Source organism: Cavia porcellus, unplaced genomic scaffold (assembly GCF_034190915.1).
Source record: "Cavia porcellus strain 051 isolate PalLab524CR breed Dunkin Hartley unplaced genomic scaffold, mCavPor4.1 scaffold_5, whole genome shotgun sequence".
NCBI classification, from domain to species: Eukaryota; Metazoa; Chordata; class Mammalia; order Rodentia; family Caviidae; genus Cavia; species Cavia porcellus.
Window position 1 is genome coordinate 111,904,349 of NW_026947488.1, and position 20,389 is coordinate 111,924,737.

Consider the following 20,389-nt stretch of genomic DNA (forward strand, 5'->3'; position numbering starts at 1 on the left):
AAATGTCACATTGTCTCTCTAGTGTAAAAAATAATAAAAACTGACAAAGTAATGGGACCCAAAAAAGTATAATAGATATTATAAAAAAGAAAGGGTAGAAAAGTGCTCTAAAGGATATAATGGTATGTATAGCATGTAAGATAGATGACCATATTACTAAATTTCAGTTAGATCATTGAACATGAGGGTTTGCATGGTCAATGTTTTAGTGTTCAGCGACTTTTTATGCTTTGTTTTTGTAACTTTAACAACTATTTTTAAGACAACAATACATAATGTATCAACTAGTAATTTTATGGTGTTAATTTTTTTGAATTCTATATTCTATACCTTTTCACTTTTTTGTATTTTGTTTTTTTAAATTTTGTTTTCTTTCTTTAAATAAAAAAACTAAAAAATGAAAAAAAAGTAATGGACCTGCAGTTTTGTGCCTTTGATTACTTGAAGCAGGAACTGCTCAAGCAGTGGTGGGAATCCTTGGGATCCACCTACCTTTGCATGGCCACAACCTGCACTGCGGTGGGATTAGTGGTATTATGCTGTACATTTACTGTTGTTGTGTTCTTTGCATACGTGAGTCCACCCTATGAGTCACTTTCAAAAAGCACATTTTCCCTGATTTTTGAGTTGGTGGAATGAGAAAAACCACTGCATATTGTTTCAATATCAAAGGGTATGAGGATGTGTATGGACCTCACCTAACTGATTGGCATGTGCACACCATGCACATACTATATCTCTTATACAGCATTGAACTTGTTGAACTCTTGTTTGCATCTCTTTCATGTATTCCATTTCTTCGCTATGTTGGACAACCATTGTTTTTCATTGTTTTTCATATGTTCATCTATTCTTTTATTTGTGTGTTCTCTAATATATTTGACTTAAAGTATGTTTTTGTATCTGAAAGTTTTTCTCTGTAAACTTTTCCACTTTTTTTCAATTCTGGGTGATTAATGCAAACAATTTTGAGAACAGGCTCTAGCTGATGGGTTGCACTGTCATGCACCACATAGGATCTAATATGCATTCTGGATAATAAATAAACCATGTGCCTATCATCAGTGTAATCAATATAAACTGCAAAGAAGTGTATATTGTATCAGGCAAGGGGTCCTTCAGGCAAATGCAGGCTCAAGAACAAAGCATCAACTGTCCTCAAGTTAAGACCTTGCTAATGGAGATTCTGGGACCAATCTTTCTATCATAGGAACATGCACATTTATACTTTGCTGTATATACAACCTAACAGAGACACATGGAGATCTCACTGTGTGCTGACTGCCCCAGATCCCCAGAAGCAGCCCACTCTTTTGGAGACAAGTGAATCCACACTGCCACTATCTGGTGATGAATGAGTCATGAAACAGCAAAAATGAAAAGCAGGCAAAACTTCTGGAGGAGCCTTCAGTCTGGCTGCAATGTCCTGCCTTTGTAGCTCTGTTCAGATCACTGATTCTAGCAAAGTGTTCAAAACTGCTGTCTCCTCTCTGACCACAGGCTACAGTCTCAGAACTGGATGCATCAGGGACAGCTGAAGGCCTGCCCCTCTGTAACTGCTGTCTCGGAGGACAAAGTCACTTGTCCTCCTTCACCTCCCTCCCCACCTCTCCCACCCAGCTTTGAAGGCTGAGCTGCTACCAGACAGTCTGGGTGGAGATGCTTAGCAGGGCCTTGAACATATATTTACCTGGCACACAGCTTCTGAGTAATATATCATTTGAAGGAAAGTTATAGTAAAAAGTGACATCTGAGTGGCAAGAATCTTGCCCTGTACATCATGACTTCAGCAACAATGTAGTAGGGATCAAAACACATAGGGTTCTTGCCACAATCCACAGCTGTTCACAACACAGAATCCCTATTGCTGGTGGCACACGTGCTTGCCTCACACCAGCACACTAGCCAACAACCTCACTGTGCAGCTGAACTTTGGAAATCAATTCTGCTGTGATTCAGGTGAGAACACAATGGAAGCCTGGCAACTAGGTGACCAAAACAAAAGAAAAAATTGATGGTGGCCATATCCTGAGGCTGGTCACTGAGAGCAAGTCCCATTGTACACAAGTGAGCCTTGCATCTCTCTCCTATTCAGGTGCTGTCCAGCTCCTGAGGGGCCCAGAGGCTGGGCCATTAGAAGACTGACCACACTGCCACACCTTATGATATCTACCATTGCTCTTAGGACAGGAATGAAATGCATGAGCTCAGGGGGCAGGAATTTGCATGCAGACACATTTGGGCTGGGGCACACTTATTTGCCTTTATTCCAAAGTGTATCACATATCTGAGGGACTTGCTTCATGGTCTGGTGCACCCAGCCTCTGTTCCCTGAGCAGATACAATTCTGCCCATATCATATGAACCATTTCAAAGATACTGTATCTACCTGGATTCTTCCAGACAGGAGCACCTGCATTTGTCTCCCCACATATCCAGGAACACATGCATCACACAGGGACTCAAAGATTAGGTCAGGTCCTGGGTTGGTCCCCAATCAGGTTGATCTTGATCTCCCAGTTCTGACCAGCATGTCCTGAGGAGAACTCTGGAGCTTAGAGCCAAGAATAGAATTCCTGGTAGCCTCAGTCCCACATTGTGAATCAAGGACAACACATTTTGCTTGTAGTTTGTTGTGGGTGACAACAAATCAGCCATACCTGTGGATACTGGATTCTCTCTTCTGGGGGAGTGCAGAGCAGCTCCCAGTGCAGCCAGGGCTAGCACAAGCCCAGATGTGTGCTCTTGAGAGGAGAAGGGTGTATAAGAGGAGGATTGAGGGATGCCTGGGGAAAGAGAGAATAGAAGCTGGAAGAAGAAGGCTGAGAAGTCCCTGAGCTGCACAATGGTTGGCACTTCATTTTGTCACCCACCATACCTTTTGGCTGATGGCACCAAACTGCACCATATATTTTGGGCAGCTACACATGCAGTGTCTCCTTCAGGTCTGGCTTTCTTCAGCTGTGCCTCTAGCAGAGATTGTTGTATTTAGTTTTTTACATTGATCCCTTTGAGGTTCCATTTCCTCTCTTACTGTATATCAATTTCTGTCTACCTTGGCCTCCTGTAGTAAAATCACAGTACTATTTGAATGGATAAAGTGGTATTTATACATTTAAGAAAATATTATTTAATAGGTGCCTGGAGATTAGCTCAGCAGGCAAAAGTACCTGCCTGGCACGAGCCAGGTTGTGAGTTTGATCCCCAGTACCTAAAAAAAATGATTTAAAATGCAAGGAAAGAAAATAATTTCATTTTTGAAGATGTAGATGAACAAAATTTTCAAATCTAAATCTGTCAATGGCAAATTAAAGAGTGGTAATAGTCGTATTTAGAATCTAAGGTTATTCAGGCTGGGGAATGAGCTCAGCGGTACAAGGACCAGCCAGGCAAGCACAAGGTCATGAGTTCAATCCCTGGTATGAAAAATAAAATTTATACAGTTGTCAAACATGTAGTGCTATGAGCACAATTATTGAAATTGACAGTTGTTCATTCAGTGGCTCAATTTTTCTTTTGTGTTCTACAAAATATCAACAGATAACATGGTAAATACTGTGAATGATATACTGTCCCCTATACTCTGGGTATTTGCTGAGAGCTGTTTTTAGTTTTTATTTTTCCACATACTTGAACCTGAAAATATTTGGTGATGCTAGATAGAGAAACTGTGATAATTGTTTTTTTCATTTTAATCATATATTTCACTATATCCATTAAGTACATTTTATTTGCTACAATTATGCTAAGAGAAGTTGATAAACAATTCTTAATGTTATGGGCAGCTTAGTTAGTTAGAAATATAAGCAGTCAGACAGTGATATAGGGGAATGCAACTCCTGACCTACTTTGTTGGGTATGAGTTTAGGTTCTCTAAAACTGAAGAATGAATAATTAGGAACAATGGAGGTAAGAGCAGAATAAATTTTTTGAGAGAAATAAATTGACAGGATTTTGCTCTAGATGGGACATTTCAGCACTGGGAAGTGAGACCAGGGGACATTTACCTTGAGGTCACTTTTCCCTCTCCTATGCAACTTACCTGTGGCATGAAAAGAGTCCCAATCAGCTACTTGCACATCAGCAATGCCACCTTTAAGCACCACCCCAATGGAAAACTATATGTATGCCCCCACATGACATTTTTACTGTGTGTTCTCCCTTTTACCACACCAAAAATCCTATCATTTGGTTCCCTAAGGCAGATTGAGTGTCTCCTGGGAATCCCTCCCAGTTTGAGTCCCTTTGCTTATTTCTTCCTCCTGGATTGGTTACTTGCCACTGCTAATATGTATGCAGCAGCAACCTTACTCACTGAACATGGGTGAGATACCTTCTGGTTTTTGTTTGCTTGTTTGTTTGTTTGTTCCTGTTCTTTAGCAAGCTTGTGACAGAAAACACATCCTGCCATCCCCAAACAGGGTTACTAGTTTCCACGCTCCTTAGGCCACACAGCTGGAGGTAACATGGAGATTTTTATGTGCTGGGACCCCGCCCTGCTCTCTTTGGTTACCTGCCAAGAAGAAAGGGTGTTGGGATTCTGCCTAACACACTTTCAAAATAGATTATAATCTCTTATGTTGTATGTGACCAAGCACAGCTTCCACGTTCCTTGGGGGAGCTACAGCTCTTAGTTCCTGAGGTGAAATTGTTCTCTCAGCTCCCTTATAATTCGGGCATGGGGACCACTTCCTGTCCTCCAGAAAACACACCTCTTGGTGCCTGGTTCATAACCTTGGTGCTTTTGGCCTCTAAAAGGCTACAACAACCAAAAAGCTGGTCTTTTATTTATGCTTTTGTCAAAATGGTGAAAAGTTGGCAAAAAAACCCTTCATTTTTAGGCTTTCTTCACTTTAAGGATGTGGTTTTCTCTCACTCTGTCTTCTGTGATGACCCAAGTACTCCTGGCTCACTCTGCTCCACCAGGATTGCTCCCTTCCCCTAACTTATGATGCGGCTTCTGTCTTTCCAGCTTCTCCCCATATCTCTCATACCAAATCCCACTGCTTTCTCAGCCAAAAGTTTCTATAACCCCTGCATCATCCTCTCCTCCTCCATCACTCCCAAGGGTCTCCAATCCTCCCCCTAGGGTCTCCAGTCCTTCCCCTAGGGTCTCTCATCCTTCCCCTAGCATTTCTCACAAGGCTCTGACTTCTCAATCCCCCTGCTCTAGCCATCTGTCCCATCTGAGGGTTCTTTTTCTCCTTCCCCTGCATTGCCATTTTCTCTGCCTGCCCAGCATACTCAGTCACGGGCATTGCAGCCTTCTGGCAGGCCACATGGTTGCCAGCAGCCATGTTGATTACACACATGCACCTGCTGGGCTCATCTCTACTGCTGCTTTGGGAACAGACTGGACCTAAAAGATTAACTAATATTTGTGTTCCTTCTTTTTAACTTTCTGAGCTACCTCAGCTTAACCATCAATTAGGTTCCTTTTCTAGTATTCTTATTTCAAGAGATCTCTATTAATTGATCTATAAGAAGGTTCACTCTATTATAGTACAAGTTGGCCAAATATATTTGAGTGCATTCTAATTTTATAAGATGATTGTCAGTTTATATATCTGTTGTCCATTTGTCCAATTGTCTGCTCTGTTAGCAGCTTTTTCTTCTTACTTGAGCTCAACAACTATTTCCTTCAACATTTATATTTTCAGATCATGTAATAAAGGTTTATTTGGGTAACAGATTTAAAAGACATGCTTCCACCTAAGTTGCCAGCTTGTCAAAATGATGCTAAAATTGGTTAAACAAAATCCCTTGGGGTGAGGCAACATTAAACAGTCCTCCAATTGATAAACAAGAAAGTGGCCACCTGGTAACTTTTTGAAAAATGTATTTTAATTTTAAAGAGATTAAAATAAAAGAGGACTTAACAAATGAGATTGGAGCACAACAGTTTAAGCAACACAGTATTTCAACACAATACAACCTGACATATAAGTAGCTACCTTAGTGTCTCTTTCCTTGAAGTAGTTGAGTATACCTTCATACACAATACTATCAAACATAACAAAATATTATGAACAATGGTTACTATATTATCTCATTGTCCATAAAATATGTTTATACTATCACACATAATACAACCCAATAAGATACAAGATAGAACCAAGGAAACAGAAGACTAAAAGCATGTTAGCACTTCAAAACAAGATGATATTAAATCAACACTAGGTATTATAATGTCTTCTTTTCTTCAAAATAGCTGTTTAAATAATCATAGATAATAAAATCAAACAACCCAGGATGAAACAATTCTGTGTAATGGATGGAAATATTATAAGGCTCCAAAGCAGTATAATGGGGAAGTAGGATTACCACACACTCTTATGTACTCTTACCACTTCTCCCACTAGGGAGACTATATGGTATTTACACATGAACAACAAGGTACTTTAACCAGGTCAGGTTCACTGATGGGAGATCCAAATAAATTCTTTAGCCTCATTGGAAAAAGTTCCAGTAAAGTTCATATTACTAAGACAATTCATTTTGCTGATCTGATGGTATTTTCATGCCTTCAAATATAAAATTGTGATTATTTATGATGGCAAATGTTTTCGTTCATATCTAGAGGTCTTATGCCTTTTTCTTGTGTTCCAGCCTGGTGATTTAAATCAGGCCAATACAAGGTCACCAGTCAAATAATAATTTTTAACAAAAATTTATGTAATGTAATAGTGAGCAGTTCAAAATATGTCACAATTTTTTTCAGTGCTCAAATGTTAAAACACCCATGGTTAATAGAAAATAACACTTCCATTTAATGTTCTATATTAAGTTTACTGCTTGTCCTGTACTGTATGGTATTAATCTTCTGGATATTTAAAAGCTACAGTTAAGAGATAATTATAAATTCCCTTTGGATTCCTTGTGCTATGATCCACCACATATTTTCTAGAAAAAAAGTTATATGATGCAGGAGGCAACAGAACAATGAGACCAGGAGTGGGGCTGAGACTGGGGCAGCAGCCAGGTCAAAGCCAGTCCAAGCCTGTCTGTCACCTCTGGCTCAGCCCTTAGGATAGGGATGCAATTGCTTGATGTTTTTTCTTGAGGCCTGACCCACAACAGGAGGTATCCGTCTCCCCCATGGTTGCAAGGTATCTGGGCTTTTGCATTGGCCATTTCTAGGACCTAGTCCTGTCTCACTGTCTATATATTTCTAACTAAGTCAGCTGCCTGTAACAACAGGGCTGGGACTTCAAAGGAGCAAGAGGATAAATTCAGATTGCTTATAGCCTTGGAAGAGACTATCATCTCCTGCTCTGGGCCAAATCTCAAGACAAATGCCAACAGAAATACAATCAAGTGCTAAGAACCAATAGTCCAAATAGTTCTGTATCACCCTGAAGAAGTCAAGACTCGCCATCCCAGCCCCCTACAGGAAGAGTCCCTGCTGTTAAGCAAGCCCACTTATTATGTGACATGCTCCCCCATTTGTTCCTAATTGAATCAATTTTACCTGAGCAACTGACCCTATTGGTTGAACACAGCTCTATCCCACCTTATGCTCACCTTGCAAATTCCCATTCTTCCCCTCTTTTGACCCATCTAACCTCCTGTTTTTACTCTCTAAATACAGAGTCTTTGGCAACCCACTCAGGACCCCTTCTGTCTCTCAGACAGAAGCTTTATTTCTCTCAATAAATATATTCCATTCTTAAACTCCATCATTCTAAACATTATTCTTCTATTTTACAGAACACAAACTCATACCAGACATATAGTAGGTCAGGAGTTTCATTCCCCTTTATCATTAACACAAGCCAAATTAACATAAATGTCTTTATGATTTGTCTGAATTCTTTTCTCTTTTCATGCAGGTTTAAGTGATCAATACAACTCACAGTGTTTGAATTACTGGCAATGTATAAAGTTGTATATATCAGTCATTAAAAATGTAAAATAATTGGTTTGAGTGTATAATTTAGCAAGAACTAGATATTGCCATGGCAGTAGGTTATCTCATATAAAAGTGAATGGTCAAATAAAATTGTTCAGAACAATTTCTTTTTTTTTAGACTAGTCAAGTGCAATAGTGAGAGGGGGGAAAAGAGTAGAACAAGGAGTTCAATCAGAACAATTTCTACATTACTGGCTGCTTCAACAATTTTAAGATACATGAACTGTGTATTTTTGCCTTTTTGTAGAAGGCTTCTATTATGTTATTGAAAGAAGTCTGTACATCTGTAGGACCCTGTTTATATTTTGATGCTTTTTCTGCACTGAAGTTTATATGAAGATTTATTTTTATCTTAGGCTTAACTCACTGCATTGACACTGATGGAGTGAAGCAACAGTCCACTGCATTAATTTCAATTAGATATTCATAGCATTGATCATGTGAATTACTAAGGAGGTAAATTAGGTACATACATAGACAAGAATCAGTACTGTTAGCATTTTCTGGTGCAATAGAGAAGCAGAATATAAGAAAAAGGAAAAGTGGCCTTTCTATTTACAGAATGTGAGGAGGACCCCCCAAAAAAACAAGGAATTTTTTTTTAATCTATGGGGTTAGGGGTATATGTGAATTTTGCCTGGATGTGGAGATTGAAGCAGACATTTCTGTCATGTGAGAAGCTGATTGCACTTTTCTTCAGGCCCCTGGGAAAGGAATGAGGAAGTTGTAATCAGGGAAAAAGAGGAAGTGGCCATATGGTTAACATCCCTGATTGGGCCTTCCACCATGTTCAGCTACAACCAGGAGGTCCTGTAACTCATTCTAGGGCAAAACTCTTTCAAGTACATCCCTCAGTTTGAATGACAAAACAAAAATAAAGAAGTTTTGCTATGTGTCTTCCTCCAAAGCTGGTGGTAACCATTCACAAGAAATATTTTGAGTCATATCCTTAATAAATTATATACCATAACTAAAATTACAGATCAGCTCACTTTCAGAAAACAGAAGCAGCACTTAAATGCAGCCATAAAGGCTTTCAATGAGAGTACCCTGAAGAGGTGAGATCAGCTTTATAGAACACAAACTACTACTCATTTATCTGAGTTCACTAAAGATAAAAATTTATAATGGTATTGCTACAGGGGAAAGAAACTCCTGATCTACTATGTCTGGTGTGAGTTTGTGCTCTCTAAAATTAAAGCATAAATCTTAGGAGCAACAGAATTTAAGAGTAGAATATATTTATTGGGAGAAAGAAAGCTGTCTGAGAGAGAGAAGGGGTCCTGAGTGGGTTGCCAAAGACTGTCTTTTCTATGGACTTCTACAGAGTAAAATCATTTTGTAAGATGGATTTAAGGTGGGAATGCTGGGAGCTCACAAGGCAGATATGCATAAGATGGGACAGAAATATGGGAGCCAATAAAATTAATAGTTCAGGTAAAAGTGACTAAATTGGGATCAAATGGGGAAGCCTGTCACACAGAAAGTAGGTAGTGACTCTTCAATTAAGGGGTTCAAAAGGTGACTCATGACTTTACTAGGATGATAAGAATTATTTGGAATATCAGGCTTTAGTTGAATGGTAACTGCTGACTTCCTCAGAGTGCTAAAGAACCATTTCAAATATCAATCCTTACAATATGAATACATTTGCTTAATCTTTTGTCCTGAAGTCTGACGCTTAGCAGGAAGTGTCTGCCTTCCCTATAGTTGAAGGTATCGGGGATTCTGCATGGGATCCTTGGAGAACCCAGCCCTGTCTCACTGCCAACATTATTTGACTAACTCAGTTGCCCATTACAGTATTGTTTGGAAAATTGAATACAAATGTCTTGTGCTCTGGGTGAATGATTTGTGGATGACAGTGTGCAAAGTATTTACCATTGTTGTCCCCTGATTGACATGTTTTGAAATTTAGTTTTAGTTTATTTTTATCCTTGAAATCAAATGGAATTGGAAATAAAAAGCCTGAGGTAAATCTCTTTGGTACAAGCACTCCTCTGTGGATATCAGCACTGTAGAAGACATTCAGCTCCAGAAGTCTGCATTACAGTCTATCATTTGGGATCCACACTTGCAGGGAGGGGTTCCTTTCCCTGTTTATTCTTGATTCAGGAGGAGAGCAATAGAGAAAGACTGAATCACTGATGAAGAGGTGGGCTGTATGAACAGTCCAAGCAGGTGGGCCACAGCAGGCGGTCTCTTAGGTCTTCCTTTCTGGGCATTGTTGACCTGTTGTGAGCACAGTACTGGAGCAGAATGTTTGCTGGATCTCATTTAGTGGTTTCAATGTCATGTGGCCTGGTTAGGAAAGAACCTGGGAGATCTTCAAGCCACAGAATGCTGAGGTTGTGGGTGGGAGCCCAGAAATAGGGTGCAAATGGGCTAAACCAGTTACAAGTGGTTAGAAACAGATCTGGTGTCTCAATCTTCAGGTATTTAGTTAGCTTCAGCTACTGAAGTCCTCCAGCATTGGCTGTGGGTCATCCATTGTGCATTTTGCCTCTTTCTGCTGGCAAGAGTGACACTATCTTCAGTTTGACAGCTGCAGATTCCAATATCATCTTTGAAATTCTCTGCTGCCTTGGCACCTCCACAAGCTCAGTGAGGGAAGGAGCTTGCTGACACCCTGACTCTGATGCATTTTGTAGCTGCTGCAAAAGTACTGAGGAAGGTCTCTGCTCTCATTGCTGTGAGAAGCAGACATGGAGGGTCTGATGTCTATAAATGTCTGTGATACAGGGTCTCATAGCCCCAACTGCTCTCCTTAAACTTGTGGGTTTTTTTTTCTTGTATTTAGAGTGATCTCCTAAATTTATAGTATGTTCTTTTATTTCCATCCTCATGACAGGTGTTGGCAAAGGTACTGAGTATTTGAAGATGTGTATTGATATGCCTCAGTTGAGGAAGGCTTCTCAAACACCTGGTGAAATCCTGTGCATCACAGAGAACAATGCAAAAGAATTTTGAACATAATTATTTAGGTGACACCTCTGCTCACAGACTGTTTGTGAGAACAGCCATGGATTTTTGAATTCTGAGAAAAATGAAGCATATATGAATGTGTTATCAAGGGCAGGGTAAAGTGTGCTTGCTAAGGACAAATTCCAGAATCACCTGCCTGTTAAACCCTCATTGACAAATGCCAAAATTTATGCATTTGCATGGACTCATACACATGATATCCTTCTGAATGGAAAGGAATAGGCGTGTCATCTCTGAATTAACAGCTGATTTAACAGCTTGACTGCTAATATACATTGTTTATCTATAGAAATTCTCTGCAATGGACTTTACTAAGTGGAGTAAAATAGAATCCCTAAATAGAAGTTGTGCTGCAGGAATATCCATAGTTAGGCATGAAGGGTTTTCTGTGTAGTGTGGATCAGAGGAGAATGGAAAGATTGTGCAAGTGATTGGCATGATACAAGGTGCCAATAGGATTTACAAGTCAGAAGATCTTCACTGAAAATTGAGTAGTTCTTAGGGTAAGCATGAAGTTAAATTTGGCTTCTGATTTCTTACTTGAGATGACTAACACCAACTCTGTCAATATTCAGTATTACACATACGTGTTAACCCATGAATTTTGTGTTCCATACTTGACATCTAATTTTGATTTTCTCTAATTATGTGGCAGTGTCATAATGCAGGAATTTGAATCTTTTTTTTTTTTTTGTACCAGGGATTGAACTCATTAGCTCATGTTTGCCACACAGGTGTTTATGCCCCTGAGAGAAATACCCAAACATGAATGTGTTTTCTGTATATTATGGAAAGTATCAACATTCTTCTTCAGAATGTGTTGAATATTCTTGGAATGTTACTTTATTGTATGGATATAATTTTTAAAACAAACCAATGGTGTTTTATGCAGTCAATTTTCAAGTTTCATTTTTTGTGGGGTTTTCAGTCAAGGTTTTTCTCTCTATTTCAGACAGCTCTGTAACTGAGGCTGGCCTCTAACTCAAGGCAGTTCTCTTGCATCAGCCTCCCAAGATATATTTCTTATTTCTGAGTGAAAGATGATCACTTCATGACAGTGAGCTATAATTTGCAACTTGTGCCTTGTTTCATTGTTTATGCATTGTTTACATACACAGTTTTCCATTATTATTTGAGTTATTATTTATGTACCATATTTGATGTTATTTATGTTTTGTTATATGAAACTAAATTCAAATTTTAAAATGCTGCTTAAGTATATCAAGAACAAAGGACTCAGTGACCTAAATGAGATTTGAAGAGATATCATCTGTAGTCTATCAAAGTGTTTCATGACATATTTGCCTACCCCTTTGCTTTGTGGATGCTGGTCCTGCAGGATCCCACTGTGAGCTTTGCTTTAGAGACAGTGCACAGGGACCATTGCAGTGACTCAGCACAAAAATCAGTGCTCCCATTTGGCTGTGAGTTGCAATCTAGCATCCAAATTTTTTTTTCAAAAAATGTGTCTATACATAAAATTAATCACCAAGACATGGAATTAACCTTTAAAGAATTCAGTCTCCATTCAGCGGTGATGTTTGGTTCTACCTTGTTTAGTTTAGTTTTGTTTTATTGAGACAGGATTTCACTATGTATATCACTGGATTTGAAACCTGTATGGTGCCTACAATTTCCTTGACTTCACAACAGCCCTCCTCTCTCAGCCTCTTGAGTCCTGGGATTATAAATATGCACCAACTCTGCCTTTGATTCAGATTTTTATGAGAGAATTTAAGATATCCCAGATCGTGAGTCTCAATCTTCCTTTGAGAAATATATGTATGAATTTTTTGGATCATACTTTTATAACTTGGCCCCTCAGCAGTTATCCCCCTAATATCCCTTGGGAAGCACATTTGTTTATGCACTGACTATACTGAGTGTAAATGGGTGTCATGGTTTATGTTTGTGTCCCCCAGGACTCATGAGTTTGCATTGTTCATTTGTGATGGTTCATTGCATAGTGCTTGGATTGATGGTGTCAGTGCTCCACCCACATAGGGGTGGAGCCAGGATGTGATATAATGGTAGGAAGAAGGTGTATATTTCTCTTTTTGCTGGTTTGAGCTTGCTGTTTGCAGCCTCCATGACCTGCAGTCCAGCCATGCCCGCCTGTCTTGGAGCCAATTGAGTGTGGACTGAAACCTCCAAAAACTGTAAGAAATAAACCTTTCCTTTCCCAACTTGGGCATCAGGTATTTTGTCTCAGCGACGACCATAAAGTAACTAAGACCCCAGGACAGTTGTCATTTTAACCAGTTGATTCTTGTATTGAACACATTACAATAGTCATTTTTATATTTGCTGTTATTTTAGAAAAACTAACAAATGTAGGCAATATTTAATTATCTTTTATTTAAATAATTGCACTGGTAAGGACTTATGTATAAAGCCTTCGGCTAAGTGTGATTCTTTTAGTCCCAGCATCAGCAGAGGATGAGATGGAACAATCACAGCTTTGAAGCTGACTTTGTGAAGCAATTTTGCTAGGTGATTTAGCAGAATGTGTGGTAGGTGTTTTTATACCTGCATTTGAAGTTTAAGGAAACAGGTAAGTTTAGGTCAAGAATATAAATGTAGGATAGGATAGCTGAATCATGAAAATCATGATTTCTTTTTTTTGGCCCAGGAAATGTGCATATCATGGTAATTTGTGCAGCAGTCTTAAATATGCCCATATTAGAGTAAAACATAGTGAAACATGAATGAGCAAGGCATTCTAGGTTCTGAAAGTAGAGGCATTATCAAAACTTTTTTACTCAATGCTATTGGTGGTGCCTTTTATAGGAAATAAGATAGGGCAACAAAACACTAAAAATGACTATATAATAATTTAATAGTTGTGCACAAATGAAGAAGCCAAAAAACAAACAAACCAAAAAAAAGTCAAATATAAAGGAAGAAGAAACAATCTACAGGATAGGAGAAGATTGCATGTTACTCCCTGACAGCTAACATGTAAATCCAATAGAAATGTGAAATGAATACACACTTTTCAGAACAGGTACAAATTGTCAAGAAATACCTGAAGAACTATTGAGCATTTATGCACAATAGAGAAATGCAAATCAGTACACCATGTCATTGCAGAGACAAATCACCACAAGATCAAAAGAACACTCATGAGACATCAGGAAACTATTTAACTTTGTTGGTGGAAATGTAAGCAAGTATTTCAGCCACTACTGAAGTCAGTGTTCAAAGTATTCAAATGATTAAACATAGTAAGTTCACTAAGTGCAGTGCTTCCTTTAGTGGGTCTCATAATCAAAGGTCTAAGGACCCATTGCAGTGATTCATGCATATTCCTGTCTACTGAAGTAATAGTCACTTTTCTGTGGAGAGCAGCAGCAAGTACTGCTCCATCACAACCAAATGCCAATGATGAACAACAAATACTCATCAGTGTACTCTTTTTAGTAAATGATATGATAGTTTATTATGAAATGGGCTCATGACTGCTTATTGTTGTCAAATTGATGATGTATTTGATATATTCATATTTCTGGAGATATAGGCCTCCAAGACTGTAAAATGGGGATTGCTTATGGTAGCAGACTTTTTTCCCATGTTCATACCTCTCCTAATCCCAAAGACTTGTGAGATTCACATTCCACTAAAGTCCAATAAATTGGTCAATGATACATAAGAGACTTCTTGGGTATTTGATAAGGGTGCTTGACTAAAATGGATATTTTATGTCAAAAGAGAAATTCAGATTATTGCCAGGATGTCATAATACAATAACATGTATGGTTCTGATTTCTGATTTACTATGTAAAATATGTCACTGTTAACACTGTAGGTATTCAAATGTTAAAATATCCATGGGTAGTAGAAAATAAATTTCACTTAATGTTCTAAGGTGTTTCATGTTTAGATAAAATAGTAATGTTAAGCTTACTGCCTCTAATGTATTGTATTGTGATCAATCTTTTCTTCTGGATGTCCAACAGCTAAGGTTTAGGACCAAAAATGAGAGACACAGATGGGCTAAATGGATAGCCAATATTTTGTCCACAGCACTTCAAGCTTGGAGGAGACTAAGGATGTAAAAGAAATCCTGCTTTCATCATCAGAAGATAACCAGTGAGTACCTAGTATTCTGATCAGGAAGATGATGAGACCACAGAGGAAAGTGACCTTTGATGCAAGGTGTGCCTAAGGAGAGTCACGAGTCACCAGAAAAATCTCCTAAATTTTCACAGAAATCAACATGGTCAAGCAATGGCCATGACTCTTCCAGGTGGCAGACACTGACAGAAGAGATATGAGGAGCTATGCATGGTTATAAGAACTGGCCTTGATAGGAAGTAACGAACCCATTGTCCTTAGTGTAATCCTTATGTTAGCTTAATCTTGAACCTTCTGCAGAAAAGTCTGGACTCGGGAGGTACAGTGCAATTCTAAAATATTGTCTGTGGGTGAATCTCGTATCACTAACATCATCTGACAATTGCTATATATGCTGGTAACTGACTACCATTATGGATGGATGGACTGTGCAGTGGTGGGAGCTCTAACACAACTTCTACATCTTCAGCTGGTCACCCATCTGTGTATCAACCAAACAAAAAGGAGGGAAATGTTGGAGCCATTGAAGCTGAATACTCATTCAGCGCTGTGATGTGGCACAGGCATGATTGAACTGAGAATAAAGAGATGCCTCAAGTCACAAGATAGGCCACAGCTGAGGCCACCTAGACACTTTCTGTGGGATAGCTCTCTGCAGTTACCATCATCTGTTGCTTGCAGTAGGTCTTGAGCCTCTCCCAAGATCCTGTTCAGGTTTCCTCACTTGTCCACTCAACTCCTGCCTGCATGAGGTTGGCCAGCTGTCTAGCAGAGTGATGAGCTCTGCCAAGGATCTCTCTCCTCCTGCAGCCCTGAAGACCATGCTGTGTTTCTCATTTCTTAGAGCCTTTTTGGTACACCTTTTTGGCATCTTGGTTTCTAGGAAAAGACCCCAACATGAAACATAAAATGTACCTGTTTTAAAGACTCAGCACTGACATCTGGTATTGTTGGATGATGACAGGAACAAGTATCAAACCTGTTTAAGACAATTCACATATACAAAAGCTGTTATATTGCACTGTATTTTTTTGGTTCACCAATGCCAAATCCTCTTACATGACACAACTTTCCTCAAAACAATTATTTCGACTCCAATCAATGACCTACATATGAATTATTTTCTGTAGGACACACACACAGATATGCAGGTTTTATGATATGTCTCCACCAAGTCATCCTGAAGAAAAAAATAACAATCCAGAGCCATCCCAGGCCTGAGAAGAGAAATAGAAAGCTAATATGCCCTTGTTATGAGCTGGTGGATGTCATATGGGGAATGGTAGGGGCAACTAGTCAATGTGCCGATGTTGTGATTCTGTGGAAGCTATTCGGGTTCTCTGAAGAAAAACAAGACAGTAACTTGCATTTCCTGTGAGCTAGCCATTGCATTGGCTGGGAGATGAGCACCACAGTCACCTCCTCGCACCATCAACAGTCTGACTGGTTTTGAGCACATGCTGAGTTGATAGCAATGGAGGTATAAAAAAACTTAATCCTTGTATTACTTGATTGGCTTTGCAGCCTAAGGCTAGTATTCTTAAGCATGAATTTAAATTGGGAAATAATGGTAAAAGAAGTTGCAAAAACTGCATATCTATATGGAAATTAAATAACACTCTTCTAGACAACCAACGGTTGGCAGATTAAGTAAAGGAAGAAACTTAAAAATACCTACAAACTAACAAGTACATAGATGCAAAATCCTGTATCTTATGGAATTCAATGAAAGAAATCCAAATAGTTAAATTTATAGTAGTCAAACCTCACATCAGGGAATAGAAAGAACACAAACAAATAATGTAATGTTGCATTTCTTTCTTCCAGAAAAGAATGGCAAGACAAACACAAATCCCATACAAGGGAGGAAATTATAAGACCAGACAAGAAATTCATGCAATGCAGAACAAGAAAACAATACAAATAATTAATGAGTCAAAGAGGTGGTTCACTGAATGAATAAACAAAATTTATAAACCCTTGGACAACCATATCATAAAAGAAAAAAATAAAGACTGAAAACCATGCACTAAGGAATCAGAAGAATAAAACAATTACAGATCCTGTGAAAATTCAGAAGATCATCAATATCTACCTGAAAAGCTTATACTTTCATAGGTTAGAAAATATAGAAATGCACTGATTCCTAGAAATATATGAAATACCAAATCTGATCCAAGAAGATATAAAAATTCTAGAAAATACAGTATCAGTAAATGAGAATGAAGATATAATTAAAAATTTTTCAGCTGCTGGGCATGGTGGTGCCGAACTTGGGAGGCTGAGGTACAAGGATTGTTGTGAGTTCAAGAATAAACAATGCTACAAAATGAGCTCAAGGCCAACCTGAACTGAATAATGAGAGCCTATCTCATGAGCACAAAAAAAAAAAAGAAAAACAATGACAACAGAAAAGCAAATGACCAACATAAAAAAAGTCTAGGTCCTGATGGATTTACTGTTTAATTCTACAATAAATGTAGAAAAAAATTTAAGGCCACTGCTGTTTCTTTCTTTTTTTTTTATCGGTACCAGGGATCAAACCCAGGGACTGCCTGCTTGCAAGGCAGGCGCTTATGCTGCTGAGCTAAATCCCCAGCCCCTGGCCACTGCTGTTTAATGACATTGAAAGAGAAGCTGTTCTCCCTAACTCATTCCTGGAGGCAAGTATTACCCTCATACTAACACCAGAGAAAGACCCAACCAGAAAAAATAAACTATAGAACAGTTTTCCTAATGTACAAGATGCAAAAATCCTTAACAATATACTAGCAAAGTGAATGTAGCAAATCATCAAGAAGATTTTAAAACCTGATCAACTTCGATTCATCCTAGGAAGTCAGGGATGTTTCAGTACATGCAAATCAACAAATTTAAATGTCATATCAACACAGTCAAAAACAAAATCACATGGTGATCATCTCAATAAATGCACAATAAGCTTCTTATAAAATCAAGCACTGATTTGTGATACAAACCCTACAGTAAATAATGACAGATGACCTTTACCTCAAGCTGATAAAATCAAACAATGACATGGCTGGGGATTTAGCTCAGTGGCATAAGCATCTGCCTTGCAATTGTGTGGTCATGAGTTTGATCACCTGTACTGATTAAAAAAAAAGACAAAAAAAATCAAACAATGAGAAAAAAATTCCAGCATCATACTAAATAGAGAATAACTGACAACTTTCATTTTACAGTTATGAAAAGGACATGGATCACTACTATGACCATTCCCATTCAATATAGCTCTGGAAACATTAGGCAGACCAATTAGACAAAAGAGAAAAATAAGAATAAATAATTAATAGAAAGTAATTAAACTATCATTATTCACAGATGATATGATATTCTAAATAGAAGATACCAAAGACTCCACCAAAACAGTCCTAGAATTAATAACCAAATTCAATAATGTAGCAGGGGACATAGTTGACAATCAAAAATCAATAGCATTCCTGTACACAATCAACAAACTCACCAAGAGAGAAGTTACAGAAAGCACAGCCTTTACAATAGCCTCCCAGAAAACAAAATACTTGGAAAGAACCTAATGAAGAAAGTAAAGGATTTACATATTGAAAATTATAGTACTTTGGAAAAGGATATTGAAGAGATTATCATAAATAGAAAGATATTAGTGGCCCATTCTGTGCATTGTCCTTTCACTCTGTTAGTGATTTCTTTTGATGTAGAAATATTTTTAATAAGATGGAGTCCCAGTGGTTGATTCTTTAAAATTTGTATTTTGTTCATGAAGCCTCATTAGTGTTTTTGTTTTAATATTTAGATCTAATCTAGTTTGACTTTTGTTTGTTTCATAGTGATAGACTTGTCTCCAGTTTAAGTCTTCAGTATGAGAAAAGTCATTTTCTTCAGCACCATTTATTGAAGAGGCTATCTCTCTTCCAGTGAACATGTTTGGCTCCTTTGTCAAACACAAAGTAGCAGAGTGTGTTTGTAGTTCTATTTGCATCTTCTAGTCTTTTTGGTTGATTCTCAGGTCTGTTTTTCTGCCATAACTATGCTGATTTTCTAATAGTAGCTTTCTAGTATAATAGCAAGTCAGGAATTGTGATGCTTGCTGACTTGCCTTTGTTGCCCAGCAATGTCTTTGGTGATCTAGAGCATTTCTGTTTCCAGATGAATTTTAGAAATGTTTTCTCTACATTTGTGAGCTATCCTACTGATATTTTGGTGGGAAATGCATTACATCTATATGACAGTTTGCAATAAGATTTTTTGAGTTTTCTCCATATCCTTGAAGGTAGTTTTACTGGTCTCTTATACTCACCAGATGAAACATAATAGGTATGATCTTAAGAGTTTCAAACTTTTGAGTTCTTCTTCCAAGGATATCCACAATAATATGATATTTTTTCTGTTTCTTTGAGACATGTTTTCCCCATGCAGTTCAGGTTGACTGCGGATTAACGTCTTAGTCCAGTCAATTCACACTGATTATCCTACTTCAGCCTCCCAAGTTCTGGGATTACAGGTGTGCACATAAAACTTGAAAGAATTCCTGGTGTTATTTGAAACCTGAAAAAACAGTCATGAGATACACATGTATTTATTAACTGCCATTCCCTTAAAGGAAATTGTAAAGTATAACACATAACATCATTGGAGTGTAGGGAATCAGAAGATGTGCTTCTATCTCTTATGAGCCTGGGATGCCAGGATAGACTACTGCAGAAACAGGAAATGTCATGGGTAGGAATATGCATCAGAGCATTAGTATTAAGAATTCAGAGAGTATTGTATTTAAGGATGATGAGAAAAAGACCAGTGGAAAGCAATGAGAGTCCTGGTGAGCTTCGTTTGTCCTGACTATAGATCATGCTTTACTATAAGGATGAACATCATAAACAGTGAAATATTCAAACATTATGTGCTTTTGACCCTAGAAAATATTGAGGCTTGGCACTGTAGCTCAGCTGTATTGTAGCCTGGCATAACAGATGCCATCTTGCATCCTGCATTTATCTAGTGCCCTGTATTTGATCTAAAAAAATGAAAAATCACCAGGGTATAAGTTCCATGAGAAAAGCAAAAGGAGCTGTACCCAAGTAAAAAAGTAACCTGCTAAAAAAAGAAGCATGATACGGTGTCATTAAAAATTAATTTAAGATTCTAGCTAAATTGTTTCCAACAGGATGTCTTCTGTGATTCTCTCTTTTAAAAATGCTGAACTTTCCAGTTCAGAGCCAATTGTTTAGATTCTGAAATGGGGAAGGGGCTCTGTATAAAAGTGGTTTTGAGCTCAAATATTTAAATTCCAAATTTATCCTCTGGATGTCTTGATTCCTATACTGTTGTTCACAAACTCACCTCAAGATGCAGAAAGATTATTGACAGAAGCAAACCTCTGGATTAAATGTCAGTGCCCCTGAAATGGAAGAATAATGC

General features: G+C 38.2%; 1 protein-coding gene and 1 long non-coding RNA gene across 16 annotated transcripts in view; one reads left to right on the plus strand and one right to left on the minus strand.

The window, feature by feature from the left end:
- Window positions 1-20,389, minus strand: part of LOC100734190 (alcohol dehydrogenase 1-like) — a 226,088-nt gene that overhangs the window by 24,109 nt on the left and 181,590 nt on the right. For 2 of the 14 annotated variants that reach the window (XM_063249458.1, XM_063249455.1), the window contains 2 exons: window positions 20,312-20,369; window positions 15,982-19,519 (listed from right to left, as the gene is read on the minus strand). The exons of 1 other annotated variant lie outside the window; for it this stretch is intronic. In XM_063249458.1, the coding sequence (XP_063105528.1) occupies window positions 20,354-20,369 (16 nt within the window). In that variant the 3' untranslated portion in view covers window positions 15,982-19,519; window positions 20,312-20,353. Of the gene's footprint in view, window positions 1-2,237; window positions 2,787-10,763; window positions 10,847-13,718; window positions 15,954-15,981; window positions 19,520-20,311; window positions 20,370-20,389 lie in introns of those variants that run through there. 11 more of the 14 variants (XR_010047730.1, XR_010047732.1, XR_010047734.1 and 8 more) reach the window with 11 other exon arrangements.
- The window catches only part of LOC134476167 (uncharacterized), a 99,428-nt gene that overhangs the window by 15,843 nt on the left and 63,196 nt on the right, over window positions 1-20,389 (plus strand). The gene's annotated exons all lie outside the window — the stretch shown is intronic.